The sequence below is a fragment of the Mobula birostris genome, chromosome X (assembly GCF_030028105.1).
Source record: "Mobula birostris isolate sMobBir1 chromosome X, sMobBir1.hap1, whole genome shotgun sequence".
Classification (NCBI taxonomy): Eukaryota; Metazoa; Chordata; class Chondrichthyes; order Myliobatiformes; family Myliobatidae; genus Mobula; species Mobula birostris.
This window is the reverse complement of record NC_092402.1, coordinates 70,298,992-70,314,116: the sequence shown is the minus strand read 5'-3', so window position 1 is coordinate 70,314,116 and position 15,125 is coordinate 70,298,992. Positions and strand designations below refer to the sequence as shown.

Here is a 15,125-nt window from a genome sequence, read left to right as displayed (position 1 = left end):
ACAGCATAGTAACAGGCACACTGTCCAATTACCCCCATGTAACCAATTAACCTACTAACCTGTACAGTTTTGGAATGTGGGAGGAAACCGGAGCACCCGGAGGAAACCCACAAGGTCACAGGGAGAACGTACAATCTCCTTACAGACAGTAGCAGAACTGAACCTGGGCTGCTGATGTTGTAATATTGTTATGCTAACTGCTACACTACTGTGCCACTGGTATTGACAATTTGAGGCTTTTCAGTGACGAGAGCTCTTCTGCCCTTCCCACTTGTCAACTCCAGTACTAACCAGGAGAAACACATTGATGTTTCCATTTCAAGTATCAGGAACATCTGAGATTCAGACCATATGTCCCTGCCAATGCTAAACCCACACATTCCCATCTTGGCCAAATTGCCCACCTCCTCCTCCTCAGCCCTGGTGTCTTTGAAAAGCCTACTCCCCTCCCAGTCTCTTATTCCGGGGTTGTTCTTGTTATTTGTCCAAGATCCAAAGTCATATCTTGTTGATTCTAAGTCTGTTGTTCCTCTCTTCTCTCCCCCCCCCCCCACCCCATTACGCCGATGCTTACCAACCTTCACTGCCCTCTGTGCACTTTAACATTACCTTTGGAAGCCTAGCTCACAGTCACATTCAGCTTTGCATTTGATTTTGTGTCACTATCACCCCACCTTCCTGCCCTCTCCCTGACCCCTCTCAGCTGTAATTCATTTCCTTCCTTGAGAATTCACTCCCCAAATCTTTCCCCTCTTGCTACCTGCACCATTTCTGCACATAATTCTGGAAATTGTTTGGCTGTGATGTTATCTTCAATTCCTGTACCTGTACTTTCTGATCTGTGCATTGATAGAAACCCCAGTGCTTACTGGATATCAGAAGGTCTCATTGAAATCTTGGTGCTGGGGTGGAGAGATCAAACTGCAGCTTGAGCACCAAATGCTTTATACCGTTATCAGAATGGGCTCAGGCTTTGGGATGATAAGCTCCTGACTGCTTGGAAGGCTCAAAATCGGCATGACTGAGTAGCCTCAGTCCAGTCAGCAGTCATCTAAATCTGAGGTCATGAGGCCATTGGCATTGGTGGGGAGGGGCGAGGGAAATGGGATCTTGCTATAACAGGAGCTCAGGTACATGGTCGAATTGTGCCCAGTGCCTACCCTTCTTTAACTACTGGGTTATTTACTTGGCAATTTTAACCCCAGATTTTCAGCATACATCAAAATTCTACTCAGAATCCCAAGAAGCCTGAGAAGGCAAAATGTGCTCAGCCTCTAAAGCTGGTAAAATCTAACAATTACCTAAGGTAAACTTAAAAATGGTTCTGAATTGAAGTGCTTTTCTCTTTGGATAATGCCCAGTGTGTGTTCATCTGTGATCACACCTGCAAAGCCAAACGGTAATCACCTGGAATGAAGTGTGTTTGAAACAGAATTCAGTTCTTTATACTGACCAATCTTTATCCACACTCACAGAATTCTGAAATGGTTCTTTTTTTAAAAGAGTGATTTTTGTGATTGTCAGCCAGTACCATCACTTTACTGCAGATTTCAAAGCATGCTACTAGACAAGCTCAGTCCCTGCTGGCTCAAGGAGATGGCTGGGCACTCGACAGCTGTGGTACTGGCAAGCTGGACAGGCAGATGATCCAGGTATAAGAACTGTCACCAGCAGCAAACCAAAACACAAAAGATTGGGATATACACCTTGGATTAAAAATATTTATGTAACAACAGCAAAGAATTTAATTTTTAAAGATTATAATTCTGTTATTTGGAAACTGAGGAAACTACAACTGCCATGAAAACTCACATGGACTTCAGCAACAAAGCACAACCTTTTCACAGTATTTAACAAGGCTGGTTTGCAAATACGCGAATTGATTTTGATCTGGACAAGGTTGCCTGTGGAGTGCAGGGCCAAATGAGTGACAGAAATCTTGAGCCTTCTGCTTTAAACTGTGTATCTATGGGAATTGCAAAATTGCTGTCAGTTTCAGAGTATTGAGGGCAAATGTTGTTGGATTCACCATCATTACTACTCTACAATCTGGGCCATTATAACCAAACACTCCTCACTCTCCCCTGCAATTGGCATTTAGTTTTACATGATGACTGGTCAGTAATGAATGGAAAGGATTAGCTGAAAGCTCACTTTTCACCTGTCATTCTCCTCACAGGTCTCTGGCTGTGAGGGCTACAGCCCAGATGAAACCAAACTCATTGGATTTGCCCAGCTCAGCATAAGATGACAATCCTCCTCAGAAACCGGTACCAAAGAATTCTGAGATGCCTCTCTATCAACATGACCTGAACCTCCACTGCCCTTCCCTAGAGCACTTTGTATGATTCTGTTTAATTCTTATGCTTCAACTAGTCCTTGCATACTATCAATGTAATAGCTCAATATTCTTAAAAAGGAACTTCAAAGACTTTGAAATGACCTAGCACTAGATGACCTAGCTCCACTTCTTAGCCATATACACTGGGCTTGTGCCTCCTCGGATAGAGTCAAGTGTTTAACTCAAGTGCAGAATTATAAAAGAGGCAAGTTTCTCTCCTTCCCTCTTGCAGCCTAGGTGCAGTTTTAAAGTAGGAAAAGGGCTCAGAAAGGGATTTCATCTTGATAATTAACCACCTCCTTTCCAGGATTAGAGCAGTCATACCCTCTTGCCTGTTCTGAATTGGCACATGAAAATTGTTTACTAGGCCAAATTTTCCTTCGGGGAGATATACATCTGCTGCAGTACCAATTGGTATTATACTTTTCAATGGTGAGATAACTTGGTATGGCTTAACTATCCTCGTACCCTAGGATCTCAGTCACCAATTAAGAATAGGAAAATATTGAGTTAGTGGCATAGGAAGATTAAAGAACAGTTTATAAATCGCAGAGATGAACAGTGAACAATTTAGTGCCTGCAGCAGTGAGAGCAGTGTGTTTAAAATGATCATCAGTGAGGTAGTTGCCAAATACAATATAGTTGGATCCCTGTCTCTTACTCGTTAGAGCAAACAGACTGCTTAATGAGTCCCTTCTCTGGATTGATTTAAACATCTGCTACCAGTGAACCAGATGTTTAGTTTGAACTTTGAACCATGGTCCTCCAGTACCAGGCAGCTTGTTAGCGCAGTGGGATCTGACTGCATTAAGGATATTGCCCCTTCAGCTCTCCCCTGACAACATTAAGAGGCTCAGCTATTAAAACAAAATATTTTTTAAAAATCTAGAAACACACTGCTTTGCCTGCTGCTTAGCTTGGAAGCTGATTTGCCTCATGTCCCATGGCTGGGTGGATGAAGGACATCTGTTCCATAGTAATGAAGTAGGCATATGTGAGCCAGCTATAGAGGGGAGGCAAAGCTTAGGGATTGATCTTCCTTTGCTGGTTACAGCAGAATAAGATGCAGGTACAATGTAACTTTTTTCAAAATAAAGCTTACTGGGGCTGTGGGAAGGGTGAGGGAAGTAAAGCCTTAAAGCTGGGACAGTAAGTAAAGGACAGACCCATTCTCAAACTCTTATTCAAGGACTGGGGTGTTTCCGGAGTAAAGCGCACACAGATTTCTGCACCCATTTCCTTGAATGGTCTTGTGTGTTGGCTTCAGTCTGACCACAATTTGTAAGCCAGTTCCAGAGATTTACCAAAGCATCGAACTGTGAGAATAGCAGGCAAAAATAGTGCCTTTCTGGATTAGACTTGAACTTGGGTAGTCTGCATTTAGCCATGGCCATTTCATACGCGGGAGGTGTGGGGTGGTGGGGAACTGTGGGTTGCTGAATGCAAATTGTATGCAATGTTCCTGGCCCACTAGCCTGCCCTGTCCTCTGGCATGAAGTGCCTGATCTATGCAGACAGATCTAGCCCACTCCCTTCTCTGCTCCAAGAGTACAGCCCTCAAAGGAGGTTGAAGCTGATGGCTCATGAGTTTGACTCTAGCCTAGCTTCAAATTCCAGGGCAAGAATGTTCTTCTCCTCATAGGGAGGGGAAGGGGGTAGGGGAATAGAGGAAGGAAGAAGAGAGGTCATCTTCTCATAAACCAAAGAATAATGTGGTCTATTGATGAGGAAATTTCAGGCATTGGGATCTGTAAACCCAGGAAAACAAACTGAGCAGGAATTATTTTGTGAAATGAAACTTTAGAAACTGAAAAGAGGCAAGTAAATGTACTTCCCCTTTTCCAATCTACTCTGTGGGGTTCAGGGTCAAGGGAGAGCTAAACCAACCCAGAGCTAACAGTTGAAACTTTTCTAATGAACCATATAAATGTGATAACAATCAGGCAAGAATGTTATATCAGTGTTGACGAATGTAAGTGTGTCCCCTCTGGAAAGTACATAATAACTGACAGGACTGCTTTCAGCGGGATTAATCCCCTCAAGGACAATAGCAGGGTTATGCTGTGCTTCCAGGGTTGATTCTAGCCTAGTTCAGTAACTAAGTATTACAGGTGGTGGGAAAGTTACTCACTATAACCCTCCTTTAGAGAGAGAGGAATAAAAGTCAGTCAGGGTTCTTAGCCCAGCTCACCACTCATCAACCCCAGGAGACAATTTCCTCCCTTGTGATTTGTACAAAAACACAACCAGGCTATGTGAACAGGCTTCTATTGGCAGATTGCTGTGCGACCTTGCTGGAGGCAAGCCTGAAGTTGGGGAATTGGACCCCCTCACCTTTCACTACCTTCATCTGAGGTAGGAAAATTTAAAAAGCTACTCGTACATTATGACAAAGATAAACACTTCTTGCTGTGGCTACCACACGTCCTCAAATAGTCACCAATATACTAGAGCTAAATAACTCAGAATAAACTTGAAATGTTTATTGCCATTAGAGCCCATGGTGTCACACTGCAGCGAGTGGGGTTGCTGAAATAAAGACACACATCATCCTCCTTGCACTGAAGAAGAGGGCTCTAATCCTGACCAGTCTTGCCTGATTCTGACTTCCCAACATGTGCCTGGTAAGAGCAGAGAAAGAAAATGGCAACTTGACTTAATGCACAGATACCAAGAGAAGAAAATCCCTCCATAAACTCCAAACAAGAGCAGGGAGGGATTATTATTTGTGAGTAGCTGGGAGAGGAGTTTTTTTTTAATAAAAAGGTAAAAATTAAGTTAAATTATATGGGGTCACAATGCTATTTTATGAACATTAAAGTACTTGCAAATTCATGAAGTAGGACATCATCTCTTGCAGTGTAGGCCAGTTATGGTGATGTTCAGTTTAAAGCAGATATGGAGCACGTTTATCATACTTTATTCTAATCACAGATATCCAATAGCCAGTAGTCTGGGACTAGGACAGTTCTTTCATACCCAGAGGAATGATGTACTACAGGATGCCACCTATTCAGTTGTGAGGCATGTGTCCAGACAAATACAATGCCAACAAGCCCAGACTTAACATCACCATTAACCTATTTAGTGTTTATATTTTAAAAAAGGAGTGCAAGAAGAATGACTAGGGTGATATATCCTACTGAAGTTGATGTAAATAATTAGAGGAAATTAAAAATGAATATGCTGGACAGAATAACAGAGTTTTGATGTTTCATGTCGATGACCTCTCTGAAAAGGAGGCTGATATTCCCCAAGTGAACCACAGTCCCACATAAACCCAAGAGTATTTGAATTTGGCAAAATTCAGCAACCTTAGTTGATAATAATTTTTTTTTTTTTTTTTTTTTTTTTTTTTTAAATAGACATTTTATTCAGTAACCAGTAAGTGCACATGACTGAGGAAAGTGCCTTGTATCACTGCTTTGTGTGAAAGATTTACCTGGTTCTAGATGAGTATGATGGATTGTAAGGATTTATTAGTATACGGGTTTCAGTGTATTAATACTGCTGCTGTTTACATCCTGTGGTTACTGGATATACAGTATCCTCAATGCAAGATTGCAGAAATGGTGACTAATAATTTATTTTAACATTGATGTGAATGTGGAGAATTGTGAAAGGATTCCACCATTTTGAAAATTATTTTTTGTTTGACATTGTAGATTGTGCCAGAGCAACCAACTTGTTGCACTACTGAGAAAGCTCTCCCTATGGCCATGACAGGTGCACTCATGTCCTTTACAAATAAGCATATAGCCATCTATTTCATGCTTTATGCATATATAACATTTATAGGATAAGGTTAATGTATTGGTGGACTGATCTGTTCTCCTCTAACCCTCAGATTTCCAGAGGGTGACAAGATTAAAATTAAGTTCTCCAATGCAGAAGTACTTTATACTTAATTCAAACTGGAGTGGTTTTTATTCCTGGACCTTGTCTAAGCAAGTAGATCCTGATTTGATAGTTTCAGTAGATGATAGGCCCAGGCAGGCAACATCAGCTCAGAGAGAGTTGCCACATCTCTATTTAAAAAAACATTTTTACTCATTCTTCAGTCCAAAAAAATTATCAGCAGACAGGGTTAAAACCAGGTTAATTGAACTGGGGACTGCCAAAAGGGTAAACATACATAAAAGCAATTTCCTGCCCTTTAAACACTGCATTCCAGGAGAAAATGGCTGCCAAAGGGGTGAGAAGTTTGAAAGCAACACATCAAAAACACAAGAGTTAGTACTGGACCTTCTCTGTTGGGGGTAGGTGTGGGTCCTTTATGAAAGTTGATGCTGTGGCCTACTCCAGTGCTTAATCAGTGATCGGAGGGGATCTTGAAAGTCAAAGTTTAAAAACTTGCATTCCCATGTTTCACAAATGGCACTCTACTGCCACATGGTTCACACTAAAATCCTCAACACAGCCACACCAGGACCTTAGGAAGGGCCTCCAAACTGATAGCTAGCTTTCAGAGTGAAGAACTTTCCTTTCAAGTTTTATTTCCCATAGGAATTAAGGAACAATAGCAAGAAATAAAATTGAAAAAGAGATGCATCTTAAAACACACCAAATAATCTCTTGGAAAAGACAACTATACAGAAATGGGCACTTTGTACCATAGGAAGAGCTTTCGTGAATCAATGGGAGTGGAGAAGCAGTTTGATTTGTTTGCTCCCTCTCCTACGTTCTGAATGTCACTAAGTAAAGCAACCACAATCCAATTATTCCTTGTCTCTGCACTACTTAATTACATTCTCACATGGTGAAAATCGTTTGTGGTCAAGTATTGGGTTCAGTATTGCACAACATGGTTACTCCTTCACTGGAACACAACTTTGCAATTACTGCAGATAGTCAACCCAAGCTTCACATTTATGGCTCATTCTCACACAGTACAAGTATTTAAAAAAAAAACTCACTTTGCTGGTTATATTGTGTATCATTTGTGCATTGACAACAGCAGCTTGGCCAAGCCATTGTTTGAGATGCCATCTTCTGGATAGTGATGCATTGAGGACACTGCTAGATGCTCAAGTGGATGCAAACTTCTATCTGAAGAACAGCGAGGTTTATTCCTACAGCGTACACAATCCCTGCGGTTGGGTCATTAATCTTCTCTTAACTAAGAGCAATAGTAATGCATCAGCTGGCTGTTCATCCATTTACTGTTTTAACCTCTGTACGCAAATTGGCTTACTGCATGTTTACATAACTTTTCAAAAATAAAAAGCAATTCATTAGCTGAAAAGTATATTGGGACATTGAGGAGGTACAATGCGCTAAATGCAAGGGTGTTCTTTCTTGCTGCTTGGGATTTTTCATCGAGAAGCACAATTGCTGCTATTACAAGATGATCACAAAGAATTTAACCAGTGTATATAGCCCTAATCAAACAAGAAATAACAAGCGCAAATAGATTTCCCTGGGCTGCGTTAATTGAATTCTAGGGCTCGTAGACTAAGAGCAGCAAGACCATTTTGCGTTCATCTAGAAGATACCTAGCAAGCAATACTACAGGTATTCAAGAAAGCAATTAATCAATGTTCTTCAAAACCAGTTTAAATTCAGGTGTCACCAGAAGATCAGAGATGGGGCCTGTTCAGCTTGGTTTGAATAGGACCTCGAAGTAGTGGGTAAAGCAACAGACCATATGAGAAGAAGTCTTGCAACAGGAAAGCCTTTGACCCCAGTTGGTCAATGACTTGGTATCCCAGTCATCAACTATGCACCAAGAACTATGTGGGAGGTGGTTAGGTTACTCATTTAGTACTTTTGTGTCAGTCCTAAAAAGGAAGATGGAAAACGGGGTGGGGGGGGGGGGGGGAGGGAGAAGAGAGGCAGAGGAGAGCAGGAAGAGAAAAAGTGGTTTGCAAAAAAAAAAAATCAGGAGTTACAAATGAGAGGAGAAATGGTAGATTTAAAGTAGTTTAGTCTCAAAATGGTCATAGGATTTAATAGTTGAATTTAAAACTATAAAATACATCAACTTTGAACAGAGCAAATAGCATAGGAGAGAGAACATGTGCAAGATTAGTTAAGTTAGCATAATACGATGACAATCATTGGGGGGGGGGGAGAGAGAAGAAAGAGAGAGAAGAAAGAGAGAAAGAAAAAAATGAACTATCAGAGACAGCAACTTCACAACAGCATTTCCAGAGAAGCAGAATATCCCCAATTCAAACAGCCAGGTGACAAAAGGATTTAACATTATATTCCTCAACGAGGAATACTAAGTGCTGAAAATAACCAAATGAATATGGACTTACCACGACTTTGCAAATCCATACTATACACAAGGGCCACAAACACAGCTCTGCAAGAAGACCTAGCTGAGACTGAGCTTTATTAAACAAGGTACAATGATCGCAACTGGATTTCAATATAGGGTAAAGCAATTGATGTAATATTCAATGCTTAAGCTTGTGATTAGTCATGTTATAACTATCAAATAAAGTAATATTAGTTAGTGTACCTTTCTGATGTCCTCTGATGGCTGACAAGTACAATTACATCTTCAGTGATTTGGCTTATGTAATTTATTCACACTGGTTATAGACAATGCAGTGTTTGGCATCTTGTGAACTTTGAATATGAACTACAAGCAAAGAATGGGGAAAAGCTTGCCTTTTGGCCATTAATAGGATGGTTTAAACTTATAGGATGTTACAACACAGTATATGCCTTTCAGCCTAGTCATTTTCCTGTTCCTCACATACATGTAGAACACTTTTGGGTTTTCCTTAATCCCACTTGCCAAGACCTTCTCATATCCCCTTCAAGCTCTCCCAAGGCCATTCTTTAGCTCCTTCCTGGCTACCTCAACTCTAGAAGTTTGAGAATTGCCCACACATTCCAATTCTACAGTAGGAAAGGGAAGGTAACTTTTTGTCCCAGGCATAGCAAATATTCCTTTTTCTCTCCCCACACCACCCCCCTCCTTCACTTGCAGGTTTTCTAATGACTGGAAGCGATGTTGAGTGATTACTTGTCAAAACAAGCTAAAATTGAGGTACAGACAGGCACTGTTCAGAGCAGCTTGGTTCACAATATTGTGTTACTCCACTATGGGAGACACAGGGTCAGGCGCAATATTGTGTCAATGATTCCAGTTTAGTGTTCCACTACAGCATATTGACATGAGTTCTCTACAGTATAGCCACATTGTATAGTATAAACTGCACTGTAAACTTTCTGGAATACAGGTTTTTCAAAAAGTAGAGAAAGCTAACATTAAGACTAGTAAATCATTGGTCATGCAATGGATAGTGATATTGTGTACTTCTGTATAAAAATGTCACATTTGCATTCTTTGAAATCTCATTACAGCTGGTAATCTGTTCAATGTGTGTCAATGTGTAATCTGTGCAATAAGCATTGGTTTGATCTCTTGGGAGCATTGTGTACCCATGTAGCAGCTGTGACTAGAGAAACACATTGGACAGTTCAAATATTTACACAGTACAATTACTGTGGTCACCAGAAATTGGGGAGAAGTGGCATTTGGGTCACAAACTATTTAACCATCTCTTGGGCCCAAACCCCATTTGAGTGGGAACAATTGAAGTCATTTCATTTGGGTGAAGAGTAAAGGATTTTTCACTCCAAATAGGAAAGCCCCACAGTCTTAAGTAGCAAGGTAAAATGTAGTATTTTTCAAATCTTGAAGGAATAATTAAGACTATGCTCAATCAATAATCTTCCTATGTTCTTGCCCATTTCCTTTACACTCTGAAAAAGACTTGGTACTGCTTAATTATGACATTTAGAGCATCACATCAAATCTCTTTCTGGAACATGAATCAGAAGCATCTTTATAAATGGAGCATTAAAACCACAAGACACAGGAGCAGAATTAGGCCAGTCAGCCCATTGAGTCTGCTTTGCCATTTTCATGGTGGTTGATTTATTATCCTTCCTAACCCTATTCTGCCTTCTCCCTGTAACCTTTCAAGCCCTGACTAATCAAGAACCTATCAATCTCCACCTTAAATACACCCAGTGACTTGGTCTCCATAGCTGTCTATTGCAATGATACCACAGATTTACCACCATCTGGCTAAAGAAACTCCTCATCTGCATTCTAAACTGACATCCCTCTGTTCTGAGGCTGTGCCCTCTGGTCATCACCTCTCCCACTATAGGAAGCATCCTCTCCACATCCACTCTATCTAGGTGTTTCAACATTCGATAGGTTTCAATGAGCTGTCTTCAAAACTCCAGCAAGTGCTGGCCCAGAACCATCAATCACTTCTCATACGATAACCCTTTCATTCCCGGAATCATTCTTGTGAACCTCCTCTGAACCCTTGCCAATGTTAGCACATCTTTTCTTAAAAGGGGCCCAAAACTGCTCACAATACTACAGCTGAAGCTTCACCAATGTCTTATAAAGCCTTGTCCTTGCTTTTATATGCTAGTCCTCTCGAAATGAACGCATTTGCCTTCCTCACCAACTCAACCTTCAAATTAACAGCTTGTGCTGATTTTTGTAGGCCAATGTGCTGCTGCCTGGGGCTCCGAGCTCATTGCTAAGAGGTGTTGGAGATGTGTGGTGTACCATGCTCCGTGTCAGCACTGCATCCAAAATGAAAAGATATTCAAGTACAATAAACATTATACCGGAGTTTTTTTTATTACATGCTAAACAAAGAAATCATGTCACAGACAATACACAACTGTAAAAACAATTTTAAAAGAAAGTCAATAGTGGTCGTCAGTCCTTTTACTCCAAAGGTCATTTTGGATGTTTCTTCAGCTGCTTCCAGTTTCAATGGGCAAGAACTAAGCTAGCTACCTTATGTTTTTGGGATTGTGTGGGAGGAGTTCCTGCTTGGATGAATGGCACAGAAGTCATCCCCCATCTGGAGTCTACCAGAGAAGTAGTTTGTGTGGACTCTGTTACCAGAGAGAGGGGTCTAGAGTCAGAACACACAGCAGGTTCCAATTTAACACCAACCCCACAGATAGCCAGCATCAAGATTTAGAGAAGCATAGTAAATGGGGACATTTGGGCTTAACATGGTGGAGTCAGTGGAAGCCTATTTATCATCTGGCTATCTCAATGTGGACACTCAGAACAAGTATTCCCCCACTCTTACCACCAACATCCTTACAATGGAGGAAGGGGAAGAGGCCTCTGCAAGTTGTGCATCATTTGGAATTAAGAATGCCATGATTGGCAGCAACACACACAAAATGCTGGAGGAACTCAGTAGGTCAGGCAGCATCTATGGAAATGAATAAACAGTTGATGTTTCAGGCCGAGACCCTTTATCAGATTGGAAAGGTAGGGAGAAGATGCCAGAAGATATTCAATGATAACTGTTCACCTGCAGTAAAATGAGAAACATCAAGTGCAATGTAATAAAAAGACTGACTTTACCTGAAATTGAAAAAATAATCACCTTAAACCAAATCAAGTGCCAGGAGGCTGTAGTGACACATTTAACACATACCCAGAAAACACAATTCAGCATTAGTGTATACCAAAATGTCAGAAAATTAAAACTGCAAACCTTATCACATATCAAATTCTTCACTTCCCATCTAAAATCAAAAAACACAATATTTTCAGCAGCATTCTGTCCTCAAACATATGCTGTACATGTATAACACCAAGGTATAAAATGAGAGAAATTGGGGAACAAAGGCAAATTGACTGAAGACTAAGGTCAGGTTTGCAGCCAAAACATTACTGCTCAAGTGGTGTATATTCCAATGTCCCCATTTACATCTCACAGGAATTAGATGCACAACTTTGACACAGGGCGAAAACATCAAAATGTCAGGTTACACGGCTTTGAAATGCCAACAATGGAAAGGCTAGTTGGTCACACAATGTTTGGAGCCCAGTCCTCATGTCACTCAACGATGAGTGATGGTTCACACCAGCTCTCTAGCCAAACATATTCAATCCAGCGAAATGTAAAAAAAAAACCTGATAACCTCACTGTTCTATAGGCAGGGGCTGGACAATAAGAAGAAACAGCTACCTTCAACCTTGGCTAGTTTTTGCTCCTTTATCATTTACAGTTAAGTTGCCTTCAGTTCTTGAAGGTGTTTTTTTTTGATAAACCCAATACATCCTTTCTTTTTTAGATATTGGGAGACCATTTGGAAGTGTGCTAAAGGAGTGAACCAAATATAATGTGGGGTAGGAAATGCAGGAAGTTGCATTGTGTTTTGAAACTAGATTAGATTCGATCCAGCAGATGGGCGGATGCTGCCCCAGCACCCAGGCCTGAATATTGAAACCTGAGTGCAGTTTAAATTGACAATTCCATCATCATTCTTTTCATACGCTTGGATCTTTACAATATGCACCTTTTAGGGTTAGCAACCATAACCAGTGGACAGGAAATAGGACTCATAGCATGTCCAAGCAGAGACTTCTTCAGAGTGGACATTTAAACAAAAAATACCAATGTGGCAATTACTTGCCTCTTACTCCAAATAGAATTCATTTTACCAAATTTTTCATTTCAAAATAATGCTCCCACCAACATAGACACTTGAATAAACCACTTTACAGCAGGAAGGTCTGAGCTGATACTGACTTCTAAAACCCACAAGGCCAGTCACCAATTAAAATATAAATCACCATATCCACAGCATCTAATCCTCATCTTCATAATATCTATTTCTCTTGATTTGTTCTTCAACCGACAGTTCCTTGATTGCTTCCACTTCGTCTTCATCCTCCTCTGATAAACCGTCTTCCAGTTTTTTCTCATTCTCAGGAATTTGCTCATTCGAGACAACAGTGTCCCCTGGGTTTTGCGGTGAGCCTGACTCATGCCTGGATACCTGCTCCTCATCCTTTCCAAGGTCAGTCTCCCCAGCCACCTCTTTGAACTGATCTTTCTCCACAGGTGGATAGTTGTCACTTTGGACTTCTACCCCCTCTCCAACCACCAAATCACTCTCCCACTCAATCTTGGCTGGTGCTGGCAGCTCCTCTTCATCTTTCACGCTTTCTTTCCTCTCATTCTTTGGTTCAGTCTCCCCCTCACCTTCCTTTTCTTTACTGACTACCACATCCTGGACTGCACTCTTGGTGGGCTGGGCATTCTTCATCGGCTCCTTAACAGTCACAGGTTTCAGGGGCTCAGCCACACTAAATGGTCTCCAGCGCTCCTTCAGGGAGGCACTTCTCCTCAGTCTGGAGCCGTTGACAAAATCTGGGTTTCTCTTGGTGGTCTGTTGTTGGTCGTCCTCTGGAGGCCATTTTGGTTTGTTAACTCTGATACCCTCTTCAGTGGAGCTGGTCCCTTTAATTCCTGCTTCAGTGGGTGGTGGCCAAGCTATTTTTAGCCTCCGTGTTTCCACAGGTTTCTCCACTTTTTCAGGTGACGGACCAGAAGCCAAAGCCTCCATGCTGGCAGCCAGAACCCCTACCTTGGCTATAGAAAGCTCGTCCACTCCAGAGCCATCAGCCTTGGCCTCCAGTTTATCCAAGGAATCTTCACTCTTGCTCTCTATGGGGTCACTCTCGTTTCTGGTCATCCACAACTCTTTGTGGGGTTTGTGGCCAAATCCCTCATCATAATTACCTTTGGACTTGAAGAGCTGACTGAAGTGTGGTTTACAGTAGACACTCCCATGGAGGGAGGCAAAATTCCCAAGGCTGAGCAAAAGAAACAGAAACATTTAAGGCATCTTGCAAACAAGGACTCAGAGACCAGGTCTCGGACAAACATGTATCATCTTTAAATGCAGGCAGAGAAACACAGAAAGCAAGACAGCAGCATTATAAAGCTGCAGTCTCAGTGGTGTTGGTTAACCAGTGGGTTTAGCAGACATTCAAAATCCTCACTGTCCCGGAGAAATGTGAGGTGGTACACTTTGGAAAGACAAACTCCAAGGCAGAGTACAAAGTAAATGGCAGGATACTTGGTAGTGTGGAGGAGCAGAAGGATCTGGGGGTACATGTCCACAGATCCCTGAAAGTTGCCTCACAGGTGGATAGGGTAGTTAAAAAAGCTTATGGGGTGTTAGCTTTCATAAATCGAGGGATAGAGTTTAAGAGTCGCGAGGTAATGATGCAGCTCTATAAAACTCTGGTTAGGCCACACTTGGAGTACTGTGTCCAGTTCTGGTCGCCTCACTATAGGAAGGATGTGGAAGCACTGGAAAGGGTACAGAGGAGATTTACCAGGATGCTGCCTGGTTTAGAGAGTATGCATTATGATCAGAGATTGAGGGAGCTAGGGCTTTACTCTTTGGAGAGGAGGATGAGAGGAGGCATGATAGAGGTGTACAAGATAATAAGAGGAATAGATAGAGTGGATAGCCAGCACCTCTTCCCCAGGGCACCACTGCTCAATACAAGAGGACATGGTTTTAAGGTAAGGGGTGGGAAGTTCAAGGGGGGATATTAGAGGAAGGTTTTTTTACTCAGAGAGTGGTTGGTGCGTGGAATACACTGCCTGAGTCAGTGGTGGAGGCAGATACACTCGTGAAGTTTAAGAGACTACTAGACAGGTATATGGAGGAATCTAAGGTGGGGGCTTATATGGGAGGCAGGGTTTGAGGGTCGGCACAACATTGTGGGCCAAAGGGCCTGTACTGTACTATTCTATGTTCTATGTCCCAGAGACAAGATTACCCCTTTATTCTCCTGTCCCCAGCAATCCCCCTCCCCAAAAAAACTGTTTTATGCTTCGTTCCTGAATTCTAAAAGAACCTTGGATTTAAACACTAGAATCCAATCCCACTGAGCACCGATTGACAAGTAAAACCAGAGACACCGGGGGTACCCAAAATGGTCACTGCCATTTGCCTGGAA

General features: G+C 41.8%; 2 protein-coding genes across 13 annotated transcripts in view; one reads left to right on the top strand and one right to left on the bottom strand.

Annotated features, from left to right (window-relative positions):
* The window catches only part of LOC140191907 (STE20/SPS1-related proline-alanine-rich protein kinase-like), a 124,415-nt gene extending 116,882 nt beyond the window's left edge, over window positions 1–7,533 (top strand). For all 9 annotated transcript variants that reach the window (XM_072249758.1, XM_072249763.1, XM_072249766.1 and 6 more), the window contains one exon: window positions 2,180–7,533. In XM_072249758.1, coding sequence (XP_072105859.1) covers window positions 2,180–2,251 — 72 coding nt within the window. In that variant the 3' untranslated portion in view covers window positions 2,252–7,533. The remainder of the gene's footprint in view (window positions 1–2,179) is intronic.
* A 3,427-nt stretch (window positions 7,534–10,960) lies between these two features.
* Window positions 10,961–15,125, bottom strand: part of lima1a (LIM domain and actin binding 1a) — a 143,366-nt gene continuing 139,201 nt past the window's right edge. For all 4 annotated transcript variants that reach the window (XM_072249104.1, XM_072249105.1, XM_072249102.1 and 1 more), the window contains one exon: window positions 10,961–13,964. In XM_072249104.1, the coding sequence (XP_072105205.1) occupies window positions 12,953–13,964 (1,012 nt within the window). In that variant the 3' untranslated portion in view covers window positions 10,961–12,952. The remainder of the gene's footprint in view (window positions 13,965–15,125) is intronic.